Source organism: Lissotriton helveticus, chromosome 5_1 (genome assembly GCF_964261635.1).
Source record: "Lissotriton helveticus chromosome 5_1, aLisHel1.1, whole genome shotgun sequence".
Lineage (NCBI taxonomy): Eukaryota > Metazoa > Chordata > Amphibia > Caudata > Salamandridae > Lissotriton > Lissotriton helveticus.
Window position 1 is genome coordinate 2,089,316,969 of NC_136065.1, and position 26,699 is coordinate 2,089,343,667.

Here is a 26,699-nt window from a genome sequence, read left to right on the forward strand (position 1 = left end):
CATTAGCAAAAAGGAGGCCAGAAGTTGGTGTTAACAAAAGCATACTGGTGCAGTGGTCAGTGATGGAAGGTAGTGAAAACACAAATAATCTAAAATCAAAACAATCCTACTAGCTTCTACCCTCGCCAACATCAGATCCTGAGCGACTTCTCACCACGTCAAACTAAAGCCCTTTAAAAATGAGTTCCTACTTATATCACTTGTCTCACCCTTATTGACCCTGAAACCTGTTTAAAGTGTCCAGACTACACTGGCATACTTGTTGGCACTTCCACCATCATAAACTTCTCCATGTGGCTGAGTTTCATCCTTGATAACTGTGAAACTTTAAAAACATCACCAATATGGCCTAAAATGCCAACTAACACCTCCGACTCTTACAAGGGATCTAATCTTTGCTACCGACCAGGACCTCAAAGAAATAGCCCAAGCCCTAGTCCTTTCTAAGCTATACTATGGGATTGCCATAGAGGCAGGCATTTCAAAAATCCACCTTGCTCCACAGAAAGCCACCTTTCCTGCAGCTGTTCGGTTTATTTCAGCATCTGGCCATTATGACCTTATCACCCCTGTTCCTCTGCCTTTGTGCTGGCTAGCCTCTGGGGGCAGATCAACATTCAAACTTTACTGAAAGGACTTCAAAGAAATGTGAACTTCTAGGAGATCGATGAAGTTCATACCAATAATTGATGACATCTGGCAGGAAGAGCTACTGCTAGTGCAAATACCTGAAGCAATAGTAATTGTCTTCTCAAGGCTTAACAACAAATGCCAGACTCCAAACAACACCCTAATATGTATTATAGTGCACTCAGGAGTTGAGCCAGTTTTAATGCAAGCAGTGTAAAGAAGATCAGGGTATCTGACTGCACCCACGCGTGGCCCCTACTAGCAAGGAAACAAGAAGGATGCAGTCTTTGCGAAAAGAGTGTATTTGATGACCACTCTTTCTATACAAGCAGCTCGCTGTATGGCCATCTGAGGAAGATGTGATAGTCAAATGTTTGACACAGCAGAGTATATAGGCCTGCTGCCAGAAGACAAGAAACAGGAGTTTAAAGCAAAGATTGGGTGAGAGGGCTTATGACAAGTTTAAGGAGCAGCAGTGCTCCATATGCAAGGATGGCTTTGAGCAACTTCTTAAGAGAAATTCACATCTTGGAAATGCCACCTGATTGTGAGTTCCTGTTTGCCAAGCACATTGAGGACTCTGTCCAACATACAAAGTCAGAAATAGATATAGTCAATCCCTTGGAATCCTACAGAAATTATGCTTACAGGCCTCTCAAAACGCTATGGGAATAAGGCACATGCTTTATTGTGAAGGATACCAGGTGTGTCGCTACCAAGCATATCAACTACTGCAGTCACAGTTCCACAACATGTGAAGCACTAGCTTTTAATATTCATTCAATGAATCATAGGACCTTTAAAGGCATATTGTTATATTGCCCGCCGGGTCCTAAAAATTGATTCTTGGAGATAGTGGGCACTTTACTTGAAGAAGGGCTATGTTTAGAATCATATACAGTAATGGGGGACTTTAATTTTTATCTAGAAAATCAGTCGGACTCTGACACATATCGGCTGGATCAAATTATGGGGGTTAGAGGCCTTCAACAGCTGGTCAATGCCCGTACGCACGAAAAAGGACACACTCTTGATGGCACATACTCGAACAACCATGATATTGTTTTTTTTTTTTGTTGCAGAGTTTTATATAGCGCGAACTAGAACCGAACCGAATCAGTTATCAGAGCGCTTTACATAGCACCAGTTACGTTACACGAGGACACACTTTCATTTTTTTAGGCACGGGGAGATTAAGTGATTTGCCCAGAATCACAGGGGGTATTTGGCGTCGTTACCGAAACTCGAACCCAGATCCCCAGGTCCGAGGTCGAGCGCCTTAGCCGTTAGGCCAACCCCTCTCCCCAATTGTTGTATTTCAGTTCTCCCTCTTTCATGGTCGGACCACTGTGCCGTTCAGTTTGAACTGAATAGTTGCGGGAGTCAATTAGCCAAAACTAAACCAGCCCAGGAGATTGTGACTAGAGCCTGGGGAAAATTGGATATTAATACATTTGGAAGTTCCCTTAGTAGCTCGATGCGATCTCCCCCGATTAGAGTGGAAATTGCTGCGGCTGCCTATAATCAATGGTTAGCCACATCCTGCAATCTAGTAGCCCCTAGGGAACAGTGGACTCCCAAACGAGCTTTACCATCAGCCTCTTGGTACTCGGAAGAACTTAGAGCCAAAAAACTGGAGTGTAAACTGCTAGAAAGGGCATGGCGCAAAAGTTATGGTGAAACAGATAAGGAAAGATACAAACATTGTATTGCAATCTATAAACAAATGTTACTAGAAGCTAAAAGACAGTTTTTTTCAATGCAGATAACATTGGCTAAGTCCAACTCAAAGGAACTTTTTAATACTATTAAAAAACTGTCTACTCCAACTGTTCCCAGGAGCCATAGTAAACCTTCATTCTACAATAAAATTGCTGATTTTTTCAAGCACAAAGTTGAAGTTATATTATCTTCCTTCTCTGAAGCCAATAAAATGCCACAGTTAAGCTCCAATATGAACAGGCCAGGCAGTAGCGACCCTCTACTGGCACTTGATCAATTCTCGTCACTGTAGGTATCAGAGACAGTCAAGGTCCTGATTTCGATCCGCTCAGGAGCCCACAATGATCCTTGCCCTGCCTGGGTCATTAAACAAATACCTAAAGTGATAGGAATGGCCCTGACCCCCCTGTTAAATGCTGTCCTTGTATACGGCATATTCCCTAAAATCTGGAAGCAAGTCTCTGTTCTTCCACTTCTGAAGAAGCAGAATCTGGATCCGAAAGATACTAACAACTATAGGCCAATCTCGCGGCTCCCTTTTCCTGCTAAGCCTGAAGAAGGTGATGAACATCCAACTCAGTGCATTTCTTCATCGCAGCAACTCTTTGGACCCATCACAATATGGGTTCTCCAGTATTACATCTTTCATAGATTCACATGCTTGTATCTTCCCCGTCGTCATGGTGGGAGTCTCACGGTAACAGAATGACCAAGCAGTATCATAGAGAAGAAAAACTGCATAGAAAATCCCCATAGGGGCTGTATTATTTGGTAACCAGACCATATCTTTGTTTGGACCAAAAGCCAGCCAATCAGCATTGCTGCCCTGCCCTCACACTCCCCAGCAGAAGCTTCCTGCCTCAGATTTCCAACCGCCTTCGTGTGATAAGGAGTCTCCCTGAGCTCTGCTCAGTTTTCTTTCTGTTCCTGAGTGAACTTTTGACCCTTTGGAATCTTGTTTCCTGTCTACTACATTGAGGTATTGTGTGTACTTATTTCTCTTATAATGGCTGACGGCTCTAAAAAGAGGCTGTTCAGGCCATGCAGGTCCTGTGGGAAGGCCAGACTGTTCTCTGAGGACCCACATGAGGACTGCCTTTACTGTCTCTACCCTAAACACCTGGTGAAAGACTGTAAGCTTTGTAGAAAATTTTCTGACAAAACTAAAAGAGACAGAGAGGCTAGACTACTGTTATGGCTTCAGAAAAAGAAGGCCACATCAGGCTCAGATTCTGAGGGGGAATCTTCTCATTCAACTCCCAAGAAAAGAAAGGCTTCTGTTTCTGTGGAGAGAGTGGAGTCTAAAAAGAGTAAGCCTAAGGAGAAATTAACCTCATCTCTTCCTATTACTCCTGTGGTGAAACAGTCCAGTCTTAAGGAACCTGGGTCTGCACCCTCTACCAGCTCGCTGGCTTCTGCTCCAAGGCCTGTGGTGAAGACTTCGGCTCCGTCGACGACGACTTCGTCGACGACTGTGGCTTCGTCGACGATAAGGTCTAAAGCTACGTCGACGACTGCGACGTCTACGCTTACAACATCGACGAGTAAAATCTCAATGTCGACGAACAGGCCGTCGACGACGACCACGACGACTCAGTCGACGACAGGTTCGACGTCGAAGATGTCTACGGGGGCCCCGTCGACGAAGGTCCCGTCGACGAAGGTCCCGTCGACGAAGGTCCCGTCGACGAAGGTCCCGTCGACGATGGTTCCGTCGACGAAGGTCCCGTCGACGAAGGTCCCGTCGACGATGGTTCCGTCGACGATGGTTCCGTCGACGATGGTTCCGTCGACGAAAGTCCCGTCGACGACGGTTCCGTCGACGAAAATCGTGCTATCGTCCGCAAAAGCATTCAAATCACCGCAGTCGAAGACCATGATCTCGATCCGGTCTTTTCAGTCTACAAGAGGTTCATCTACCATCAGTGAAGCTGCAGAGGTCACCTCATGGACAAAGATTTCACCTTTGCCGCCGTCCTCATTGCTAGAGCAGGACTCAGATGGCGAGGAGTCCTCAGGTGCCGCCTACAGTCCTTCTCAGCTGCAGATAAAGAGCCAAGACACGGATGAAGAGGAGGTTTATTCCTTCAAGGACAGACCACAATCTTCCAGATATGAGTCATTTCAGGAATCTGGTGATTACGATGAAGAAGAGGAGGAGCAGCATGAGGACTCGAGGGAGGAAGATCATCAGGAGACGATGTCTATACCCCTCAACCTTGTCTCTGATCTTAGGTTGATGTTGAACGACTACTACCGTCGCTTCCCAGAGGCGAATTCCTCGCAACCAGCTAGGCAGACGCCTTCCTCTCAGACACCTGAAGCACCTGCTCACCAAGAACAGGGGGTGAGATCGCCGCAGGTTGTTACTATAAGGGACGATCTAACGGAATCCGACGAGGATGAGCAGCCCGAAGAAGGAGAACTCGTTCAGGATGCTTCGGGACAGGAATGGGACGAATACATTTTACCATCGACTGCATCGCCTGAACCACTCAAATCTACCTCCCCTCCTCAAGATATCGGAGGTTTTCATGATCTCATGGAAAGGGCGGCCAAAAGATTCAATCTGGATGTGGAGGTACAACAGACGGATTGTTTCTTGTATGACTTCAAAGATGAAAACAAGAGGTCGCTTCGCTCTATTCCAATTATCCCTCACATCTGGGAGGAGGGACTGAAGATTTTGAAAACACCTGCGTCTATAGCGGTTTCAGTTCCCCGCATTGACAAGAAATACAGAGCCCCAGAGTCCACAAAAGCCTGCCTCATTGGGCACCCCAGGCCTGAATCAGTTGTGACGCAGGCGGCACAAAGAAATTCTAAGAACCCGGTGGCTACTTCCCTAGTGCCACCTGACAAGGAGGGAAGGAGAATGGATGGGGCAGGTAAGAGGTTTGCAGTCATGGCTGCCTCTACCATTAAAGCGGCAAATGCTATGGCACTGCTTGGACGATACAACAGGCAAATGTGGTCTGATATTGCACCCATACTTTCTGCTCTCCCAGAGGATAGAAAGGAGGAAGCGGCAGCCATACTTAAGGAAGGATCTAAATCTGCTGCCGAATCTATCGACATCGCCATGGATGTTTCGTCCATGGCCTTCAGGCAGATGGCTGGAGCGGTTTCGCTTCGCAGGCAGGGCTGGCTCAAGGCGACGTCTTTTCGTCCAGAGGTGCAGGCGAAAATCGTTGATATGCCTTTTGACGGTGAAAACTTATTTGGAAAGCATATCGATGAGGCGTTGCAAGGCATAAAGTCGGACACGGATACAGCTCGAGCGCTGGGATCGCTTCAGCAAGGAAGGTTTCAGTCCTTTCGGAAGAGAGGTTCAAGAGGTCAATTTAATCAACGATCCTCTTTTCAATCCAACTGATATCAGCCGTATAATCAGCAAGGATATCGACAGTATAACACTAACAACCAATTCAGGTCCTCCAACTCCTCTTACCAACAACAGTCCAGAGGCAAATCTAACGCCAGGGGGAAACCTCAGCAGTCTAATAGACGTCAATGATTTCAGGCCGGCGCTCCCCACACAACGGATCCACGACAAAGACCACTATCTGTCTCAATTTTACAACAACTGGATGTCCATTACATCGGACAAATGGGTTTTAGATGTCATAAGCAGGGGCCACATTCTGGAATTTGTGGAAATACCTCCGGATCAACCCCCAGTACTCAGGCTCAACAAACATCGCCAGGAAATGCAGAAGGAAGTTCTCTCGCTTCTGCAAAAGGGAGCCATAGAGGAAGTGCCGCAACATCTCAGAGGGAGAGGCTTTTACTCGCATTTCTTCCTCATCAAAAAGAAACAAACCCGGAAATGGAGACAGGTATTGGACTTAAGGGATCTAAATCGATACATAAAAAAGATACCCTTCAGAATGTTATCGTTACAAGAAATTCTTCTACTGTTAAAAGAAAACGACTACATGGCCTCCTTAGATCTCATGGATGCGTACTTCCATATTCCAATTCTTCGGAAGCACAGGAAGTATCTCAGATTTGTTGTGGAGAGTCGCCACTTCCAGTTCAAGGTCCTGCCATTCGGACTCAAGTCAGCCCCGAGGGTATTCACCAAATGCATGGCCCCGGTGGCAGCCCATTTACGACTGCAAGGGCATTACATTTACCCATATCTGGACGACTGGCTGGTGACAGGTCCATCTTTCAGGGATGCAGCAACATCTCTTCAGAGCTGCATCCGGCTGTTTCAGCGATTGGGCCTGAAGACCAACTTAGAGAAATCCTCGCTGACTCCGGCCAAGGGCATCCAGTTCCTGGGGGCATGGATATGCACCAGTGCAGGGAAAGCCTACCCTTCCGAAGAACGAATGGGAAAGATCATGAGGCTAACGGCAGCTCTTCAAGCAAAAAGGTCCACTTCCGTGAGGATATACAAATCCATGTTGGGGATGATGTCATCCTGCATCCCACTGGTGCCAAACTGTCGGCTTCGAATGAGGCCTTTGCAGGAACAACTGGACGAGCAGTGGGTCCAGGCCAAAGGTACCTTCGAGGATCGCATTACCATCACGAGCCATATGAAGGTGGCAATGTCATGGTGGAAGATTCGAAAGAACCTGGATCAAGGCTTGAGCTTCATTCCTCTAGATCACGACTTCGTGATGACAACGGACGCTTCGCTGAAAGGATGGGGTGCGCATCTTCAGGAGCTGGAAATTCAGGGCCTTTGGTCAGACTGGGAAGCCCAGCTGCACATAAACATGTTGGAGCTCAAAGCGGTGTTCCTAGGCCTTCAAGCATTTCTTCCCAGAATACGCCAATCGTCAGTACTGATCCAAACGGACAGCACCACTACCATGTTTTACCTACTAAAGCAGGGCGGAACGAGATCCAAACAACTGTCGGCATTGGCGCAAAGAATCTGGAAATGGCTCATAACCAACGGAATTTCAATTCAGGTTCAGCATATTCAGGGAGTCCTCAACACACGGGCGGACGCCCTGAGCCGTACTACCAAGGCGACACACGAGTGGGAACTACACCACACTCAGATTCGCTTACTGTTTCAAAGGTGGGGCACTCCCACATTAGATTTGTTCGCAACGCAAAACAACTCAAAGTGCGTTCAATTTGCGTCCAGATACCATCAACAGGGCTCCAAGGGAAATGCATTCCACATGGATTGGACAGGAAGGTTTGCATACGCGTTCCCTCCCTTCCCGTTGATACCGCGAATACTGCGCAAGATGAGATTGGAACCGTGCCGAATCATATTGATAGCACCAGCCTGGCCGAGACAGGCGTGGTTTTCAGACCTACTTCTCTTGTCGAGGGGCGAAAAAATCCAGCTCCCGACATTTCAAGACCTCATCTCCATGAAAGAAGGGCAAATTCTGCATCCGAATCTGCAATCTCTAAAATTGTCAGCATGGAACCTCACGAGCGGGAGTTTCAAAATCTAGATATTTCGCAAGAATGCAGACATGTTCTCTCACAAGCTAGAGCTGTATCAACAAACAAAACATATGCAGCGAAATGGTCCCGTTTTTGCCATTGGTGCAGCAGACAAAACTTGCATCCGTTTGAAGTACAACCTTAAGGTATCCTTCCTTACCTGCTGTCGCTATCTAAGGCAGGTCTGTCGCATGCCTCGGTCAAGGTACACTTGGCAGCAATATCGCGCTTCCGGCGGAAGCCAAATGAACCATCTCTCTGGTCATCCAGAATAATAAAGGAGTTTATCAAGGGACTTTTTAGGGTTTATCCACCCATCCAACGCCCTCCTGTGCCGTGGCACCTCAACACAGTACTATCGCAGCTTATGAGGCCTCCTTTCGAGCCTATTCACAAGTCAGATTTGCAGTTCCTGTCATGGAAAACGGCCCTCCTTCTCGCCTTAACATCAGCTAGGAGGGTTAGTGAAATCCAGGCCTTTTCAGTGGAGGAACCCTTCTAACAATTTCGTCAAGACAGGGTTATACTAAGGACAAATCCTACCTTTATTCCCAAGGTGGCAACATCTTTTCACCTCAATGAACCCATTATTTTGCCTACTTTTTTCAGCAATCCTTCATCGGTGGCAGAAAGAGCCTTACACTCTTTAGACATTTCCAGATGCCTAAAGTTCTACATTGAAAGGACAAAAACGTTCCGCAAGTCCAAGCAATTGTTCATTGCTTTTGAAGGGCAAAGGAAGGGTCTTCCTTTGTCAAGACTGAGTATTGCCAGATGGATCTCCTCAGCTATCCTGAAATGTCATGAAAAAGCGGGGAAGCCGCTAGATTCTAAGGTACATGCACATTCCACAAGGAAGATGGCAACTTCGATGGCCTTGTTTGCAGGAGTGGCGCTGCCTGACATCTGCAGAGCAGCAACGTGGAAGAGCGTGCACTCATTTACGAGACACTACTGTCTGGACACTGCGTGGAAAGAGGACACGGCAGTGGGACAAGCTGTTCTGAAACGTCTTTTTCAGTAAGGTATGACATAATGGCATGATTTGTTGTCTATGCAATACTTTGATTTATGTGTCAACATGCATTTATCGTATTTCTTATATACTGATGTGTATTGTTATACCTTTGTCTTACGGCAGAGCTTCCTTTTTTAGTTCTGTCCTGGAAACGCTACAAATTTGGTGAGCACTGCTTACTACTCTGATACAAGCATGTGAATCTATGAAAGATGTAATACTGGAGAAGGAATTAGTTACTTACCTGTACACTATAGTTCTCCAGTATTATCTTTCATAGATTCACATGCGCCCGCCCGCCTCCCCGTTTCTCAGGCAGATCCTGTTTCTCGGTATTTATCCATGTCTCTCACTCGGGGACGGAAATCTGAGGCAGGAAGCTTCTGCTGGGGAGTGTGAGGGCAGGGCAGCAATGCTGATTGGCTGGCTTTTGGTCCAAACAAAGATATGGTCTGGTTACCAAATAATACAGCCCCTATGGGGATTTTCTATGCAGTTTTTCTTCTCTATGATACTGCTTGGTCATTCTGTTACCGTGAGACTCCCACCATGACGACGGGGAAGATACAAGCATGTGAATCTATGAAAGATAATACTGGAGAACTATAGTGTACAGGTAAGTAACTAATTCCTTCAGGGCTGATCATAGCACTGAGATGGCTCTGTTGAAATCCACTGAGGAAATCAGAGAGGCCGTAGACAGAGGAGGTTGTGCTGTTCTGATTTGATTTGACTTGTCCGCGGTCTTTGACACGGTCCATCATAAGTTATTGATGGACCGGTTGTCTGTGATCGGTGTTGAAGGCCTAGCATGGAAACTCCTACAGTCCTAGCTGACAGGCCCCAAACTGTGGATCTGGATGGTAATTCATCTAAACCATTCACACTCCCTTGTGGGGTGCAAAAGTGCTCTTCTCTTAGCCCAACGCTTTCTAACATATATGTGGCACCTCTAGCGGGAATCATTAGATCTTTTTGCTTCCAGCTCACCTCCTATGCTGATGACACACAAATTGTGTTGTCACTGACTAAGGGAGGTGAGAAAGAGACTGGGGACCGCTTCTATGAATGTATAAGCGCAATATCCAGTTGGATGTCCTACAATTGTTTAAAGCTTAACTCCAACAAGACTGAGGTCCTAAAGTTCGGGAATAATCCACAGGTGTGGACACCGGAGTGGTGGCCAGAAGATCTGGGCCTCTGCTCTATACCCACTAAGAAGGCCATTAACCTTGGGGTATTAGTGGATAACAAACTCGCCATGGGGGATCAAGTAAGCTTGGTGACTTCAGCCTGCTTTATGATTCTTAGAATCATGAGGAAAATCAAGTTCTTCCTGACCGAGAGCAATCTCAAGACAGTGGTCATGGCCCTTATAACATCGCGTTTGGACTATTGTAACAGCCTATATTTGAACATACAAAAACAACATATGAACAGGCTCCAATTAGTCCAAAACGGAGCGGCCAGGCTGCTGTCCGGAACACCTAAATTTGTTTCCGTGAAAACAGAGCTTAAGAAGCTACATTGGCTCCCAATAAAACAAAGAACCCGCTTTAAGGCTCTCTGTATAGTTTTCAAAGCCATTAACGGTATCGGTCCGGAGTTTCTTAGGCAAAAGTTTCACTGGTACGTTCCTGGGAGAACGCTACGATCCACCAGTGCCAAACAAGTGCAAGTCTCCATGTCAAAAAAAGTAAACTGGGGAGGCAGGGCTTTCACTCATTGTGCCTCGAGAGCCTGGAATGAGCTCCCCTTTTCCCTCAAAACCGCTCTGAATCTCCTCACATTCTGGAAAGGCCTGAAACATGGCTTTTTTCACAGTAGCACGCTTTCAGCTTCCCAGGAAGACCAGTACTTAGAGCCAGGACACCCAAGGGTAATTGCGCGCTCTATAAGTGCAAATATCATAACACAACATAACCATCAGGACAGCAGCCTTACAGAGTGCCACCAACAGCGGTGTATGTCAGACCACAAACTAGGTGTATAGGAGGGAGTCCACGAAAACCCTAAGGCACCAGATGATGGTGTTAAAGGATGTACTTGCTGCTTATGGAAGGGTAGATCATGACATCTTTAGCTCTCCAGGGCATCTAGTTCCATATCCCCATTCAACAAATCAACACTGAGACCATCACGCACCTGGTTGAAGTCATTAATATCTTGGATATGAAAGCATACCTTCTTTAGGGGATGGTAGCATGTCCTCCATATTAGCAGCCTAAGTTCAAGGATAGACAACATTCACTGAGCTCTTACTGAAAAGACTGAAGGGAATAATGTACTTGTGTAGCCTTCTCATTCCAATGTATTCTGCCATCCAAGAACATGACCTATACAAGGGGAATTTGAAAAAAATTACTTCTAGCCTCACGCCTCTTAGTCATCAAGTCTGAGTCACACCTAAAATGAGAGCGACACTTCTCTAGTAGAAGTCTGTGAACACCACAGGATTAGACCTTTTGTTCAACGTCCGCAAGCCAGCTTTGTAATGATCACAGTTGCATCCATGATGGTGTGAGCACCTCCAGCAGCTCCAAAATTATTGCGGTCCAGGCAAGAGGCAGCCTTATGGGCGAACGTATTGGAGTTGAGGGCTGTCAGACGAAGGATGCGGTTTCTCTGCCTCACAGACAGTGTCATATGTGCTGATCTAGATGAATGGCCATTGTCTACATGAACCAAGCTGAAAGAAATGAAGTCTCAACAACTTTCGGTGGAAACCCAGGGGTTATGGCACTTGGTAATACACCACTACATCTCTCTCTGATCAGAACATCTTTCATAAACAGTCAACAATTAAATGATCTTGCCTAGTCACAATATGCAGTACTGCCACAAAAGGAAGCTTAACAACAAGACACTGCTGAACGTGTTTGACGCCTATGGAAGACGAAAGTAGACCTGTATGCAACACAAGCAAACCATAGGTCCCAGTTTTACACATGCAAGCATCATCGGACAGGATACTGGCCAGATGCTTTTTCAGTCCCATAGTCAGGGATATATGCATACACGTTTCCACCTCTTTTCACCCGAAGGTCATTGCAGAGCTGAAACACGAACTATGCCTGACCATTCTGTTCACGCCAGCATAGCCCAGTCAATATTGATTCGAAGATCTGTTCTCTTGGAGGCCATTGCTCATTCTTCCGGGATCACAAACGGATCTTCTCTCCAGGTGTCAGGGCCGAGTTGTAACTAAGAACCTGAGGTCTTCAAAGCTTTTCCACTAATTTAGAGCCCACTATCAATATGGGAGTTTAACACAGTCTTGTCGCATTTAATGGAATGCCCATTCGAGCCAATCTACAGTGCAAGCACCTCTCATGGAAGACAGCATTGCTTCTTGCCTTGGCATCAGCCATGTGGTGAGTGAAATTCAGGGATTCACAGCCAAGAGGCTGTTTCTTCAGTTCACGCTGGTTAGTCACATTGCCCACAAATCCACAATGTATGCAAAAGGTGCTGTCTGACTTTCACAACAAAGGAACCAGTTGCGCTCAAAGCTTTTCTTAGCACCATTTAGCTATTTTAGAGGGAGCCCTGCATTTTCTTGATGTGTGCATATATTTGAAGTTATAGTTAGACAGAACAAAGGACATAAGGAAATATGATCTGCTTTCAGGGGTGGCTACTCCGCTATGGTGGAGGAGAGTCGCCCCACTTTTAAGCAGTGGGAAGCAGAAACCTAAAATGATAATACCTTTGCGTTATCATTTTAGGCTGCTTACTGCTGCTTTGCGGATGGGTGAGTGGCTGAGTGGGCGGGCTGCTCTGCTCTGGGAGCAGGGGAGGAGTGGTTTGCCAACTCCTAAGTGAGCAGTGACTGTTTGGTCGGCCCTCTCAGACTGCCCAAACAAGTCATGCGCACCTTTCCTGGTCTCCACCTGCATGGAGAACAAGCCCAGACCCCCATTCCCTGGTTGAGTGTCAAACCAGGACGCTCAAAACAAATCACAATGCTGCATTGTGATTGGTCAAGGGAGCCTACGTGCTCACCAATCACAACGCTGTATTGTAGTGTTGTGATTGGTTAGTTGGGCCTGCTTCCTGTTTCTCGATGTGCTCTAGGAGAGCAGGAGCAGAGCCGCGGTACCCGGCCGGTGACAAGATAAGTTTATTATTTTTTTTAAATATAAATAATTAATCTATGCGCGCCCCCCCCTTTGTAACCCACCCATGCGCGATCCTCCCGCAACCCCACCCCGCGCCCGCCCTGCCACCCGCTAGCCATGCTGGCTGCCCCTGTCTTCTTTTAGAGCCTTCTCAAACCCCTTGCAGGATTACCCTTTACCCAAACAAGGAATCTGCAGATGAGTTGCAGCAGCTGGTGCCTTTTCCCTCCCCTACAAATACTGTGTAACCACTTAGAACAGCTGCAGCGTATTTTACAAGGAACCTGGCCACTTCAGCAACCCTCTTTGTGGAGCATGATAGGGTTAGCAGCCCTCTATGCAAGAAATATATTTTCTGGACATTGGTTGTGCAGGAACATGGAACAACTGTCCCACATTTACTCAGCACTAATGCTTAGAGGCGTTAGTGGATGGAGACACAGTGGGCCAAGCAGGTCTTTGTTCTCTTTTTCAATAAGCTGAACTGTTTTCTATTGTTATCCGCCTTCCACAGTTTTGATTCGATTTATGAATGGAACTGCTTACTAATCTGGCTCTACATCATGCCAATGCGTGAATCTATGAAAGATCCAATGCTGCAGAAAAAAAACTAGGTACTCTCGTGTAGGTAGCTCCATTTCTCCAGTGTCGGTATCTTCCATAGATTTACATCTGCCCTACCTCCAGTTATGTCTTCTTTTCACATTTGTGGTGGAAATCTGAGGTGAAGTGACCTAGTCGAGAGGACATCAGGCTGGAGTTTGGCTCTTTTTCAATGCTGTGAGTGTACTACTAAAGTGACACTGGTTTAAGGTGCATAGTACTGCCTCAAAGGTACTGTGGGAGTCCCACCTTGATGACGAGAGATGATGCAAGCATGAGGATCTATGAAAGGTGCCAGCGCTGAAGGCTTCGGTTACAGGTATCCTTTTCCTTTTTGGTGCTTATTGTATGTCTGGCAGAGAAGGTTGAATGAGTAGGAGGGGCCACTTCCGGCTGGTGTTTCAGCTGCTCCTGTTAGCTTGCTCACTCTTCCCCAACTCTTCCCACTGTAGCCTGGTTCTGCTCCCATCCCCAGGCCCAAATAAAAAACCATAGCCTGAAGTCCGCAACAGGTGCACAGCACCATGATACTTGTAAAGAATGTATAGAAGGGCCAAGGAGCAGAAACCTGGCAGTAAACCCTGCGCAGGGTCCCCAGGGGAGAAGCACTTGTTACTGCTCGTGTAGAAGGGTGGCATGCTCAGTGCAGGGCCCCAGGGGAGGAGCCATTGTTACTGCTTGTGTAGAAGGGTGCCATGCTCAGTGCAGGCCCCCAGGTGAGAAGCACGTGTTACTGCTCGTGTAGAAGGGTGCCATGCTCAGTGCAGGGCCCCAGGGGAGAAGAACTTGTTACTGCTCGTGTGGAAGGGTGGCATGCTCAGTGCAGGGCCCCAGGGGAGGAGCCATTGTTACTGCTTGTGTAGAAGGGTGCCATGCTCAGTGCAGGGCCCCAGGGGAGAAGCATGTGTTTCTGCTCGTGTAGAAGGGTGCCATGCTCAGTGCAGGGCCCCGGGGGAGAGGCACTTGTTACTGCTTGTGTAGAAGGGTGCCATGCTTAGTGCAGGGCCCCAGGGGAGAAGCACTTGTTACTGCTCGTGTAGAAGGGTGCCATGCTCAGTGCAGGCCCCCAGGGGAGGAGCCCTTGTTACTGCTCGTGTAGAAGGGTGGCATGCTCAGTGCAGGGCCCCGGGGGAGAGGTACTTGTTACTGCTCGTGTAGAAGGGTGGCATGTTCATTGCAGGGCCCCAGGGGAGAAGCACTTGTTACTGCTCGTGTTGAAGGGTGCCATGCTCAGTGCAGGGCCCCAGGGGAGAAGCACTTGTTACTGCTGGTGTGGAAGGGTGGCATGCTCAATGCAGGCCCCGGGGGAGAAGTACTTGTTACTGCTCGTGTAGAAGGGTGCCATGCTCAGTGCAGGGCCCCAGGGGAGGAGCCCTTGTTACTGCTTGTGTAGAAGGGTGCCATGCTCAGTGCAGGGCCCCAGGGGAGAAGCACGTGTTTCTGCTCGTGTAGAAGGGTGGTATGCTCAGTGCAGGGCCCCAGGGGAGAAGCACTTGTTACTGCTCCTGTAGAAGGGTGGCATGTTCAGTGCAGGGCCCCAGGGGAGAAACACTTATTACTGCTCGTGTGGAAGGGTGCCATGTTCAGTGCAGGGCCCCAGGGGAGAAGCACTTGTTACTGCTCGTGTGGAAGGGTGGCATGCTCAATGCAGGCCCCCAGGTGAGAAGCACGTGTTACTGCTCGTGTAGAAGGGTGCCATGCTCAGTGCAGGGCCCCAGGGGAGAAGCACGTGTTTCTGCTCGTGTAGAAGGGTGGTATGCTCAGTGCAGGCCCCCAGGTGGAAAGCACGTGTTCCTGCTCGTGTTGAAGGGTGCCATGCTCAGTGCAGGGCCCCAGGGGAGGAGCCCTTGTTACTGCTCGTGTAGAAGGGTGCCATGCTCAGTGCAGGGCCCCAGGGGAGAAGCACTTGTTACTGCACGTGGAGAAGGGTGCCATGCTCAGTGCAGGGCCCCAGGGGAGAAGCACGTGTTTCTGCTCGTGTAGAAGGGTGGTATGCTCAGTGCAGGGCCCCAGGGGAGAAGCACTTGTTACTGCTCCTGTAGAAGGGTGGCATGTTCAGTGCAGGGCCCCAGGGGAGAAGCACTTGTTACTGCTCGTGTGGAAGGGTGGCATGCTCAATGCAGGCCCCCAGGTGAGAAGCACGTGTTACTGCTCGTGTAGAAGGGTGCCATGCTCAGTGCAGGGCCCCAGGGGAGAAGCACTTGTTACTGCTCGTGTTGAAGGGTGCCATGCTCAGTGTAGGGCCCAGGGGAGAAGCACTTGTTACTGCTCGCGTAGAAGGGTGCCATGCTCAATGCAGGCCCCCAGGGGAGAAGCACTTGTTACTGCTTGTGTAGAAGGGTGCCATGCTCAGTGCAGGGCCCCAGGGGAGAAGCACTTGTTACTGCTCGTGTGGAAGGGTGCCATGCTCAATGCAGGGCCCCAGGGGAGAAGCACTTGTTTCTGCTTGTGGAAAAGGGTGGCATGTTCAGTGCAGGGCCTCGGGAGAGAGGCACTTGTTTCTGCACGTGGAGAAGGGTGCCTTGCTCAGTGCAGGGCCCGAGGGGAGAAGCACTTGTTACTGCTCGTGTTGAAGGGTGCCATGCTCAGTGCAGGGCCCCAGGGGAGAAGCACTTGTTACTGCTTGTGTAGAAAGGTGCCATGCTCAGTGCAGGGCCCCAGGGGGGAAGCACTTGTTACTGCTCGTGTGGAAGGGTGCCATGCTCAGTGCAGGCCCCAGGTGAGAAGCACGTGTTACTGCTCGTGTAGAAGGGTGCCATGCTCAGTGCAGGCCCCCAGGGGAGAAGCACTTGTTACTGCTCGTGTGGAATGGTGCCATGCTCAGTGCAGGGCCTCAGGGGAGGAGCCCTTGTTACTGCTCGTGTAGAAGGGTGCCATGCTCAGTGCAAGGCCCCAGGGGAGAAGCGCTTGTTACTGCTCGTGTAGAAGGGTGCCATGCTCAGTGCAGGGCCCCAGGGGAGGAGCCCTTGTTACTGCTTGTGTGGAAGGGTGCCATGCTCAGTGCAGGGCCCCAGGGGAGAAGCACTTGTTTCTGCTCGTGGAAAAGGGAGGCATGCTCAGTGCAGGGCCCCGGGGGAGAGGCACTTGTTTCTGCTCGTGGAAAAGGGGGGCATGTTCAGTGCAGGGCCCCAGGGGAGAGGCACTTGTTACTGCTCGTGTAGAAGGGTGGCATGCTCAGTGCAGGGCCCCGGGGGAGAAGCACTTGTTACTGCTCTTGTGGAAGGGTGCCATGCTCAGTGCAGGGCCCCAGGGGAGAAGCACTTGTTACTGCTCGTGTGGAAGGGTGCCATGCTCAATGCAGGGCCGCAAGGGAGAAGCACTTGTTACTGCTCGTGTGGAATGGTGCCATGCTCAATGCAGGCCCCTAGGGGAGAAGCACTTGTTACTGCTCGTGTGGAAGGGTGCCATGCTCAATGCAGGGCCGCAAGGGAGAAGCACTTGTTACTGCTCGTGTGGAATGGTGCCATGCTCAATGCAGGCCCCTAGGGGAGAAGCACTTGTTACTGCTCGTGTGGAAGGGTGCCATGCTCAATGCAGGCCCCCAGGGGAGAAGCACTTGTTACTGCTCGTGTGGAAGGGTGCCATGCTCAGTGCAGGGCCCCAGGGGAGGAGCCCTTGTTACTGCTCATGTTGAAGGGTGCCATGCTCAATGCAGGGCCCCAAGGGAGAAGCACTTGTTACTGCTCGTGTAGAAGGGTGCCATGCTCATTGCAGGGCCCCAGTGCAGGGCTCCAGGGGAGGAGCCCTTGGTACTGCTCGAGTAGAAAGGTGCCATGCTCAGTGCAGGGCCCCAGGGGAGAAGCGCTTGTTACTGCTCGTGTTGAAGGGTGCCATGCTCAGTGCAGGGCCTCAGGGGAGGAGCCCTTGTTACTGCTTGCGTAGAAAGGTGCCATGCTCAGTGCAGGGCCCCAGGGGAGAAGCACTTGTTACTGCTCGTGTTGAAGGGTGCCATGCTCAGTGCAGGACCCCAAGGGAGAAGCACTTGTTACTGCTCGTGTAGAAGGGTGCCACGCTCAGTGCAGGCCCCCAGGTGAGAAGCACGTGTTACTGCTCGTGTAGAAGGGTGCCATGCTCAGTGCAGGGCCCCGGGGAGAGGCACTTGTTTCCGCTTGTGTAGAAGGGTGCCATGCTCAGTGCAGGGCCCCAGGAGAGGAGCCCTTGTTACTGCTCGGGTGGAAGGGTGGCATGCTCAATGCAGGCCCCCAGGTGAGAAGCACGTGTTACTGCTCGTGTAGAAGGGTGCCATGCTCAGTGCAGGGCCCCAGGGGAGGAGCCCTTGTTACTGCTTGTGTGGAAGGGTGCCATGCTCAGGGCAGGGCTCCAGGGGAGAAGCACTTGTTTCTGCTCGTGGAAAAGGGGGGCATGCTCAGTGCAGGGCCCCGGGGGAGAGGCACTTGTTTCTGCTCGTGGAAAAGGGGGGCATGTTCAGTGCAGGGCCGAGGCACTTGTTACTGCTCGTTTAGAAGGGTGGCATGCTCAGTGCAGGGCCCCGGGGGAGAAGCACTTGTTACTGCTCTTGTGGAAGGGTGCCATGCTCAATGCAGGCCCCCAGGGGAGAAGCACTTGTTACTGCTCGTGTGGAAGGGTGCCATGCTCAATGCAGGGCCGCAAGGGAGAAGCACTTGTTACTGCTCGTGTGGAAGGGTGCCATGCTCAATGCAGGCCCCTAGGGGAGAAGCACTTGTTACTGCTCGTGTGGAAGGGTGCCATGCTCAATGCAGGCCCCCAGGGGAGAAGCACTTGTTACTGCTCGTGTGGAAGGGTGCCATGCTCAGTGCAGGGCCGCAAGGGAGAAGCACTTGTTACTGCTCATGTTGAAGGGTGCCATGCTCAATGCAGGGCCCCAAGGGAGAAGCACTTGTTACTGCTCGTGTAGAAAGGTGCCATGCTCAGTGCAGGGCCCCAGTGCAGGGCCCCAGGGGAGGAGCCCTTGTTACTGCTCGAGTAGAAAGGTGCCATGCTCAGTGCAGGGCCCCAGGGGAGAAGCGCTTGTTACTGCTCGTGTTGAAGGGTGCCATGCTCAGTGCAGGGCCCCAGGGGAGGAGCCCTTGTTACTGCTCGCGTAGAAAGGTGCCATGCTCAGTGCAGGGCCCCAGGGGAGAAGCACTTGTTACTGCTCGTGTTGAAGGGTGCCATGCTCAGTGCAGGGCCCCAAGGGAGAAGCACTTGTTACTGCTCGTGTAGAAGGGTGCCATGCTCAGTGCAGGCCCCCAGGTGAGAAGCACGTGTTACTGCTCGTGTAGAAGGGTGCCATGCTCAGTGCAGGGCCCCGGGGAGAGGCACTTGTTTCCGCTTGTGTAGAAGGGTGCCATGCTCAGTGCAGGGCCCCAGGGGAGGAGCCCTTGTTACTGCTCGCGTAGAAAGGTGCCATGCTCAGTGCAGGGCCCCAGGGGAGAAGCACTTGTTACTGCTCGTGTGGAAGGGTGGCATGCTCAATGCAGGCCCCCAGGTGAGAAGCACGTGTTACTGCTCGTGTAGAAGGGTGGCATGCTCAGTGCAGGGCCCCAGGGGAGAAGCGCTTGTTACTGCTCGTGTTGAAGGGTGCCATGCTCAGTGCAGGGCCCCAGGGGAGGAGCCCTTGTTACTGCTTGTGTGGAAGGGTGCCATGCTCAGTGCAGGGCCCCAGGGGGGAAGCACTTGTTTCTGCTCGTGGAAAAGGGGGGCATGCTCAGTGCAGGGCCCCGGGGGAGAGGCACTTGTTTCTGCTCGTGGAAAAGGGGGGCATGTTCAGTGCAGGGCCCCAGGGGAGAGGCACTTGTTACTGCTCGTGTAGAAGGGTGGCATGCTCAGTGCAGGGCCCCGGGGGAGAAGCACTTGTTACTGCTCTTGTGGAAGGGTGCCATGCTCAATGCAGGCCCCCAGGGGAGTAGCACTTGTTACTGCTCGTGTGGAAGGGTGCCATGCTCAATGCAGGGCCGCAAGGGAGAAGCACTTGTTACTGCTCGTGTGGAAGGGTGCCATGCTCAATGCAGGCCCCTAGGGGAGAAGCACTTGTTACTGCTCGTGTGGAAGGGTGCCATGCTCAATGCAGGCCCCCAGGGGAGAAGCACTTGTTACTGCTCGTGTGGAAGGGTGCCATGCTCAGTGCAGGGCCCCAGGGGAGGAGCCCTTGTTACTGCTCATGTTGAAGGGTGCCATGCTCAATGCAGGGCCCCAAGGGAGAAGCACTTGTTACTGCTCGTGTAGAAGGGTGCCATGCTCAGTGCAGGGCCCCAGTGCAGGGCCCCAGGGGAGGAGCCCTTGTTACTGCTCGAGTAGAAAGGTGCCATGCTCAGTGCAGGGCCCCAGGGGAGAAGCGCTTGTTACTGCTCTGTTGAAGGGTGCCATGCTCAATGCAGGGCTGCGCACGCGCTGTCACCAGCTCTGGTCACACTTGTCTCCGGGCTGCGGGCGGGTGTTGCAGCTCACAGATGACAAACATGGAGGCAGATCCCTTTTCTTGGGTGGTCCGTGTGGCCCTTTTAGCATATGCTAACCTTTCATTTGTTGACGGTCCCTTGTTTGGGGAAGAGTCGCTGCAAAGGCTAGTCCCTGCCGCGGGCAGTCCCGGGCAGCCTGGCAGACTGCACTGCGCCAGCCGGGGCGGCCGTCACTTTCACTCAGTCCTCTCTGGCTCACGAGGCCTGCACCTCTCTCCGCCCGAGTGACATTAAAATATGTAGCGACAAGCTGTCTGCACAGCAGAAATGGGATCAGACGTCGAGTTCAGCAGTAGCCTCTGTGTGCCAAGACATAAGGTGGCTGTGTTTGTGAATCCTGCTCCTGATACTGTGGGGTTCGTGCTGGAAGGACCACGGACAGGAGGACGCACGTAGCACGTGCATGGGTGGACAGGGAAGTCAGACCCAAGCCTGACTTTTTAATCCCCAGCGTTTCTTGTATGTGTTTTACCCCATTTTATTTTGTAAGCAAAGTTCATCTTGTCTGCCCTTCCTATAGAATCAATCTCATGTACCTTTGTAACATCACACGTGGGAATAAAAAGCCACCTCTTCTCAGTATCCAGCACACTGTGAGGCTTGAAAACTAATGTTAGTCCCTTTTTTTCAAACAAAAAATATGAAGCATAGTCGTTTTACTTATTCGCATACCTAAAACAAATGCTTAAGGTAGTGCAATTGATTACAATTAAAATATGTTTATTTTGGGCTGTTTAGTCTATACTGCTATATCAGAAATGAATGCATTCATTAACATAATGAGAAGGTTGACCATCAAAACAGCAAATAAAGTTAATATGTGGATCATAATTTGAGGTTTACATACCATGTATTGTACTGGTTTTTTTGTCAGTGTGCCCAACCTGCAAAAGTTAATAAAAAACATTCTAATGTTTCTGATTTTGCCAATAAGTGCATATCCACAGTGGACCAGGCTAGTGTGTTGGGCATTTGCCTTCCATACATAAAATCCCGGTTCAATGTCTCCTCTGTCCTCATTGTGTAGCAATGGATCCAGTGATTAATGTGTTAGTTAAGCAGTTCTTAATCCGCGGTCCACATACTCAAGGGGTGCGCAGCAGAATAATAAAGCGCATATACAAGAAAATCAAAGTGTTAAAGTGAACATTTTTAAACACTCTGTAAATAAATGGAAAGGAATTTAAATATAAAGTTGGTGTCCTTGGCTTGACTTCTGGGAACAGCACAAATACAGCGGACCGGACTTATTACTCAGCTAACATTCATTTTTTCGACATATCAGATCTGCACTTTTTAGTGTTTTTGCATTAAATGTACCCATGCTCTTCTACCCATAAAACTGGGGGAAACGAAAGCAAATCGGGAAGACGTCTTTTAATGCTGGAGCTGGAAGCAGCACTTCCGGGTGTGTGTGTGCCTCAAGGAGAAAGAGGTGTTATGTGCAGCAGAACTACATGACTCTTATTCAATATAAGGAAAGCCCACAGTGCACTTGTGTTTCGAAGGTGCCCTCTTCCTTAATGTTGCAGGGAAGCACGCTAATGATGCCCTCTGGGCACAGGGTATGCAAGTACAGCCCAAAGGTTGTTGATGGCCCTGCTTTGAACCTCATCAGCAAGTGACAGGTTTTGCCGGATTCTTGTGCAGATATTTGCACAGCCGCAGTCGATGTTTGAAAATAAACAGGTCGTGCACAGAAGCATGAAGGCAGCAATGAACACAGAAGCGACTGCACGTTCACTGGTGAAAGTCAACACGCGTTGCTTCAGTGCGACTCACTGTGTATGCGTAACTGTCGCTCTGCCCTTTCTCGCCAATGGAACCCTCCTACTGCTATCACCCTACCAGTGCCCGTATCCCTTGCCTCACCAAAAGTGCTCCTCACCCTCTTGAAGACTAGGTCCTAGCTTCACAGATACCCAATATAAAAAAAAAACAATCACATTACAGGTCGTTGCTGCTACTAATGCTACATATGGGCGGCTGAGACTTTGCCAGTGCACTCATCACATGGTCAAATGTTGTCTTGCTTGACTGTTTTGAAGCACTGATTAAAAAAAAAAACAGAATGGGAAATGTGCGTCTGTCCGTCATTATCTGTACTCCTCCCCATTTACAGTACGTGTGCCTTAAATTTTACCCTCAACTATTGGTGAAGCCACAATTAGAACTGGGACTACTGGTTTCACAGCTTTAGATGTATTATTCCAGTGGTGACCCAGCTTTCTCATATCCCACACGTCAGCCACCCTTGTTCCAAACAAACTACTGGTGACTATGGACAAGGGTGGGCAAGGGATGCCGGGGAGAAAATTTACATAGTTTATATACTCACCAGCTCCGCAAAGCACTTCACTGGTACCATCAGGATTCAGCGTCAATCAGTGAGCACTGCTACCAAAAATGAAGGTGCAAGATTAGGAGGAGCAGTTGTGAAAATGGCAACAATATATATTCTCTGCAACTACCTCCTAAGAGCCTGCAGGATCCCATGTCGCTCATCTGACACTTCTTCAAGCCCCTCTCCTGATATCAGGTGTACTGAGAAGCAGGCACACGTGGTGACCATCCTTTCCTTTACATCCTCCATCTAATAGCAGAGGGGATTGAACAGCAGCCAGACATCTCGTATCCACCTGAAAATCACCAGTAATGACAACCCTTAGAAACTAGGACTGTCTCAGTGAAATCTGGCTCCGTTCACACAGGAGAGCGCACACTCAGCCTGGTGGTTCTAAAGCAGCCTGGAGACACCATTCTGCAGTGGCCTTCACCCTATTCTGTTATCTATCTTCTTTAAATATGCTCTTAGTGGCACATGTACCCTCACGTGGCTGGTATCTCTGTTCCCTCCCAACCTGTGGGACATCTCTTGACTCCAAGTGCAGTAAGAAGCCGCCCTCAGAATGTTGGCTACTGCAACAAAGTCCCCATTTTCCAACTGACCAGGCATCCCCCTTCCTCTTGAACCTGAAGATTGGTCATTGACAAGCTCGGATTGATAACACAAGAAGATCACATATTTCCTACTTTAGTTTGTTGCCAATAAATCTTCTTGCCACCTTCTATAATTCATGCCCATTGTTTATAGTTCACGTACCAGCCGTTCTTCGAGTGATTGGAATGTAAATAGCCAATATCATAATGTACCTTGATGGACATATTTTTAGTGAGGAACTAAGGAAAATTAGGGCGCCCAATTAAAGAACATTCCCTGACAACAGAGCTGTGTGTGGGATTCCCTGTGCTGTTTCAGAAATCCATTTGGAAATGCCTTTATCTTTCCCAACACAATATTTTTATACTGCAAATGGGATTCTAGTCCACGGCCAAGTCGGTCACGGTACAGGCAAGGTAATGGCTAGAAGGGGGCAGGTTCATCCTTTGATGTTAGACACGGGTCAGAGAGTGGATATCTTTATGGGGGGAGGCTTCAGTCTCTTATTTACGGAGAAGTGTATTTCTGTTTGTAAATATAGTCCTAAAGTGGAGCCGAAAAGCTTTTTAATTCAAGCTGTTGTCACCGGACCCTTGGACGTCCATTCAATAAGTAGTCAATGGAGTCCCTTAACTAGAGAGATACACAAACAGAATCTCAATAAATCCGTGTAAACATGTGATTGTGTGTGTCCAATTAAGGCGTTGCCAATCGCAGGATATGTGTTCCACAGAAGCACCATCAGCAGACACAGGTCTGCCTCCACACTCCACAAGCAATAATACCACAAGGTTGAATTGTTCTCTCAAACTGAAAGGAAGGGGTGGGATTTGGACGCTTCTCCTGTGAACTGTTAATGGCTACCACTAGCTTAATAGGGTCATTATTGTAACCATTCCATTCCAGGTTGTTTTTCAGTGCCTTGCATGACAAATGTAGCTTTAATCTAATTTCAGGACCTAGATCAAAGTGATTTATTGATTATCCGCACTACATCCCTGTTTCAGCATCCAATTCTTCAAATTATATTGTATTGTAGAATGCCATTAATATGTATTAATCCATTAATGGAATTGTGTCTTCCTTTTCAGGCTAATGGAGGATGGCAAGATGCAACTACTCCATCTTCTGTGACTTCCCCTACAGAAGGGCCGGGAAGTGTGCACTCTGATACCTCTAACTAATCGCTTTGCAACTCTTTTTCCTGAGCTGATATGCCTTGATTAGAGCATTCAGATCCATATGAGAACCCAACCATCTACAGCTTTACAGTAACACCTTCTTTTAGAAAACTTGGCAAATCACTTTTTTAAACTGTCATAAGCATTTTATATTTATAATTCAGATGAAACACAATTTGAAAAAGCACTTTATCCGATTAGGCCAAGAATTAGTATTGTTTTAGCATAACTTATTATTAAGAGTTTAAAGTTTATGATCAGACAGATGCCAGTTGCTTGGCTGTAAGAGTATAAATACGAGACAGATGTCCCATCCACAAAAGACATTCAGACTCTAGCCCATTATCTACGTCGCCCAAATTCAATGTTTTTTTGTCCTTTTTTTCTTTTTGATTGTTTTAATCTTTTCGAACATCTAATTGAGTTGGAATAAAACATCTGTTTATTTCAGTTTCACATTGAAAGCGTTTGAGATTTCTTATCACATTTTTGCTGTGATCTGTCTGTTTTTTAAAGCTTGTAGCATATTTTCTTCTCTTAAAAAAACAGCAGAAGAACAAAAAATGATGCTTTGGGAGTCCACTCTGCATTTCATTGACGGACAAAGATTGGTATTAGGACATAATGAAGACGCTTTGCTGCTTATTTTTGTGGAGCCCACAACCTTGGTTTTACAGTATGAGCACGGTGCTGCACACAGACTTGTTCATATTTGCCTCTTCCTTGGCAGCAAAAAAGCACCATTATATGAGTGTTGTATATAGTGTAGCAAAAGAGTATTTATACATCTCACCAATCAAAACACAGCTTTATTACCTCATGCGAACTCATACAACCAATAGAATTTCAACATGTTCTGTAGCTTAGAGTGCTCACTTACTACCTCTGAACAATACTCACGCTGTAGTTTGTCTATTTCTTATCTTTTCACATCTTGTAATTAGCTCATTATTCCCCTTCACGAAATGTATTGTACAGTGTAATCTTTTTAAGAAAAATAAATAATTGTAAACTAAAAAAAATCATAAGTTGCATTTGCAGCTTTTATACTGAAGGGGAATCATAGGCACTTGCATTTGACACGATACAGTGAAACTGTTGTAAATAATGAAAAACATTTTGAATGTTCTTCATCTTGTTATTAATCCACAACAAAAAAGAAAATCCACAAAAATAATTGTAATGCATTCAGATTTCAGTATTCAGTATGGTATATTTCACCCTGTACAAAGGGGGAGGGACGGACGGGGCGGGTGTGAAGGGGGGCGAAAATGTTTCTTTCTTTTATATTGTATGCAATTCTGAATCTGATTGGGTCATGGGAAAACAACTTGTGGCAGTGATTCTAATGTATTAATGCGTTTCGTGTTACTTTCTTACTGGTTTACACCCTGAATTAAAAACAAAAGTCTTCCTTGTGGTAGTTTTATGTAGTTTTAAACAAATGAATAAAGTTTTTGCTTTAATGATCAAATGTTGCTGTAATTTATTTCTTGCATTTTGATTTGCAGTTGCCATTTGAGATACAGTGGGCTACAAAGAGTTGCAGATGTGTTATTAGAAAAACAAGTGATATTATTTTAAGCCTCTGACATATTTTGTGCATTCTCTCATGCGAACGTGTTTTATTTTATTTTTATGAAATATAACATACGTCTGGTCTTAAAAATAGGTTTATTGTTGATTGGAAAATACACTTTTGGACCAGAAACAGACATGCAATTTAAGCATTTAACAGTATTTTTTAAACCATGCACCATAGACAAAGCATTGTACTTTCCATTATGTACTGCATCCGGTCAACAGAATGCTTCAAATATTTTTAGAACATCTGCTGGTAATGGTAATCTGATTCCACTAATAAATTGAGGGAACTATGCGTTTTTACATACCTCTTAATATCAGATTATTTGTAACAAAACAAAGGTCAGCAACAGGTAATGGCCTATTTACCATATCTTAAGGAAATTGACTTACAGGAAATCAGATTATTACTAATGGCCTGCAGAAAATGGTCTCTAATGTAACCGGTTTAGTATGTCAGTGGTTCTTTCTGGATAAAACAAGGTATAACTATCCGTGTCATTACCTCTTACATCTGGTACGCCCTAATGCAAACTGTGCAACCCACTTAAATAATGCATTTGACCTTTTTAGGCATTTGCCTCAACTCATGCTATAGCCCTTTACGAGCAAAGGGGCTTTGTTTCAGTCTTCTAGTGCATATCAGTTTCACCACTTTGACGAAACTGCATAAAAATAAAATGTGTGATTCAAGCAATTGTTCCTAGGGGTTGCATCTGCCAGTACATAACTGAAAGCATGTTCATTCTTTAGTAACCTCCAATGACTCCCAATAAATAGCAAGGACTTTGTCTTTCAGAATTTAAACATATTGAACCCGTTTGACGAGAAATTTTAAACTTTTTCTCTCTTCAATTTTTACCTCTGTCGGAGAGCTTTTTGGGGAATTCACTGAGGATTCTACACGTAATCAAGGTATGCGGTAATTGTAGCAGTTTGGAAGTACCAGTTCTGGAATTCCTACGTGAATTCTTGATTGATCCAATGCGTAAGCATTTCACCATGCCTAAATCTGATAGGTGTATATTTACCCAATTCCTAACTTGTACACAT

At 47.9% G+C, this 26,699-nt stretch overlaps 1 protein-coding gene across 7 annotated transcripts in view; it reads left to right on the forward strand.

Annotated features, from left to right (window-relative positions):
- Positions 1–25,536, forward strand: part of PBX3 (PBX homeobox 3) — a 330,520-nt gene extending 304,984 nt beyond the window's left edge. For 4 of the 7 annotated variants that reach the window (XR_013595130.1, XR_013595131.1, XM_078646095.1 and 1 more), the window contains one exon: positions 23,973–25,536. Coding sequence is in view for 2 of the 7 variants with exons in the window: in XM_078646095.1 (XP_078502221.1) it covers positions 23,973–24,065 (93 nt within the window). In the remaining 5 variants the exon portion in view is untranslated. The remainder of the gene's footprint in view (positions 1–23,972) is intronic. The other 3 variants (XM_078646097.1, XM_078646098.1, XM_078646096.1) reach the window with 3 other exon arrangements.
- Positions 25,537–26,699: the final 1,163 nt, after the last annotated feature.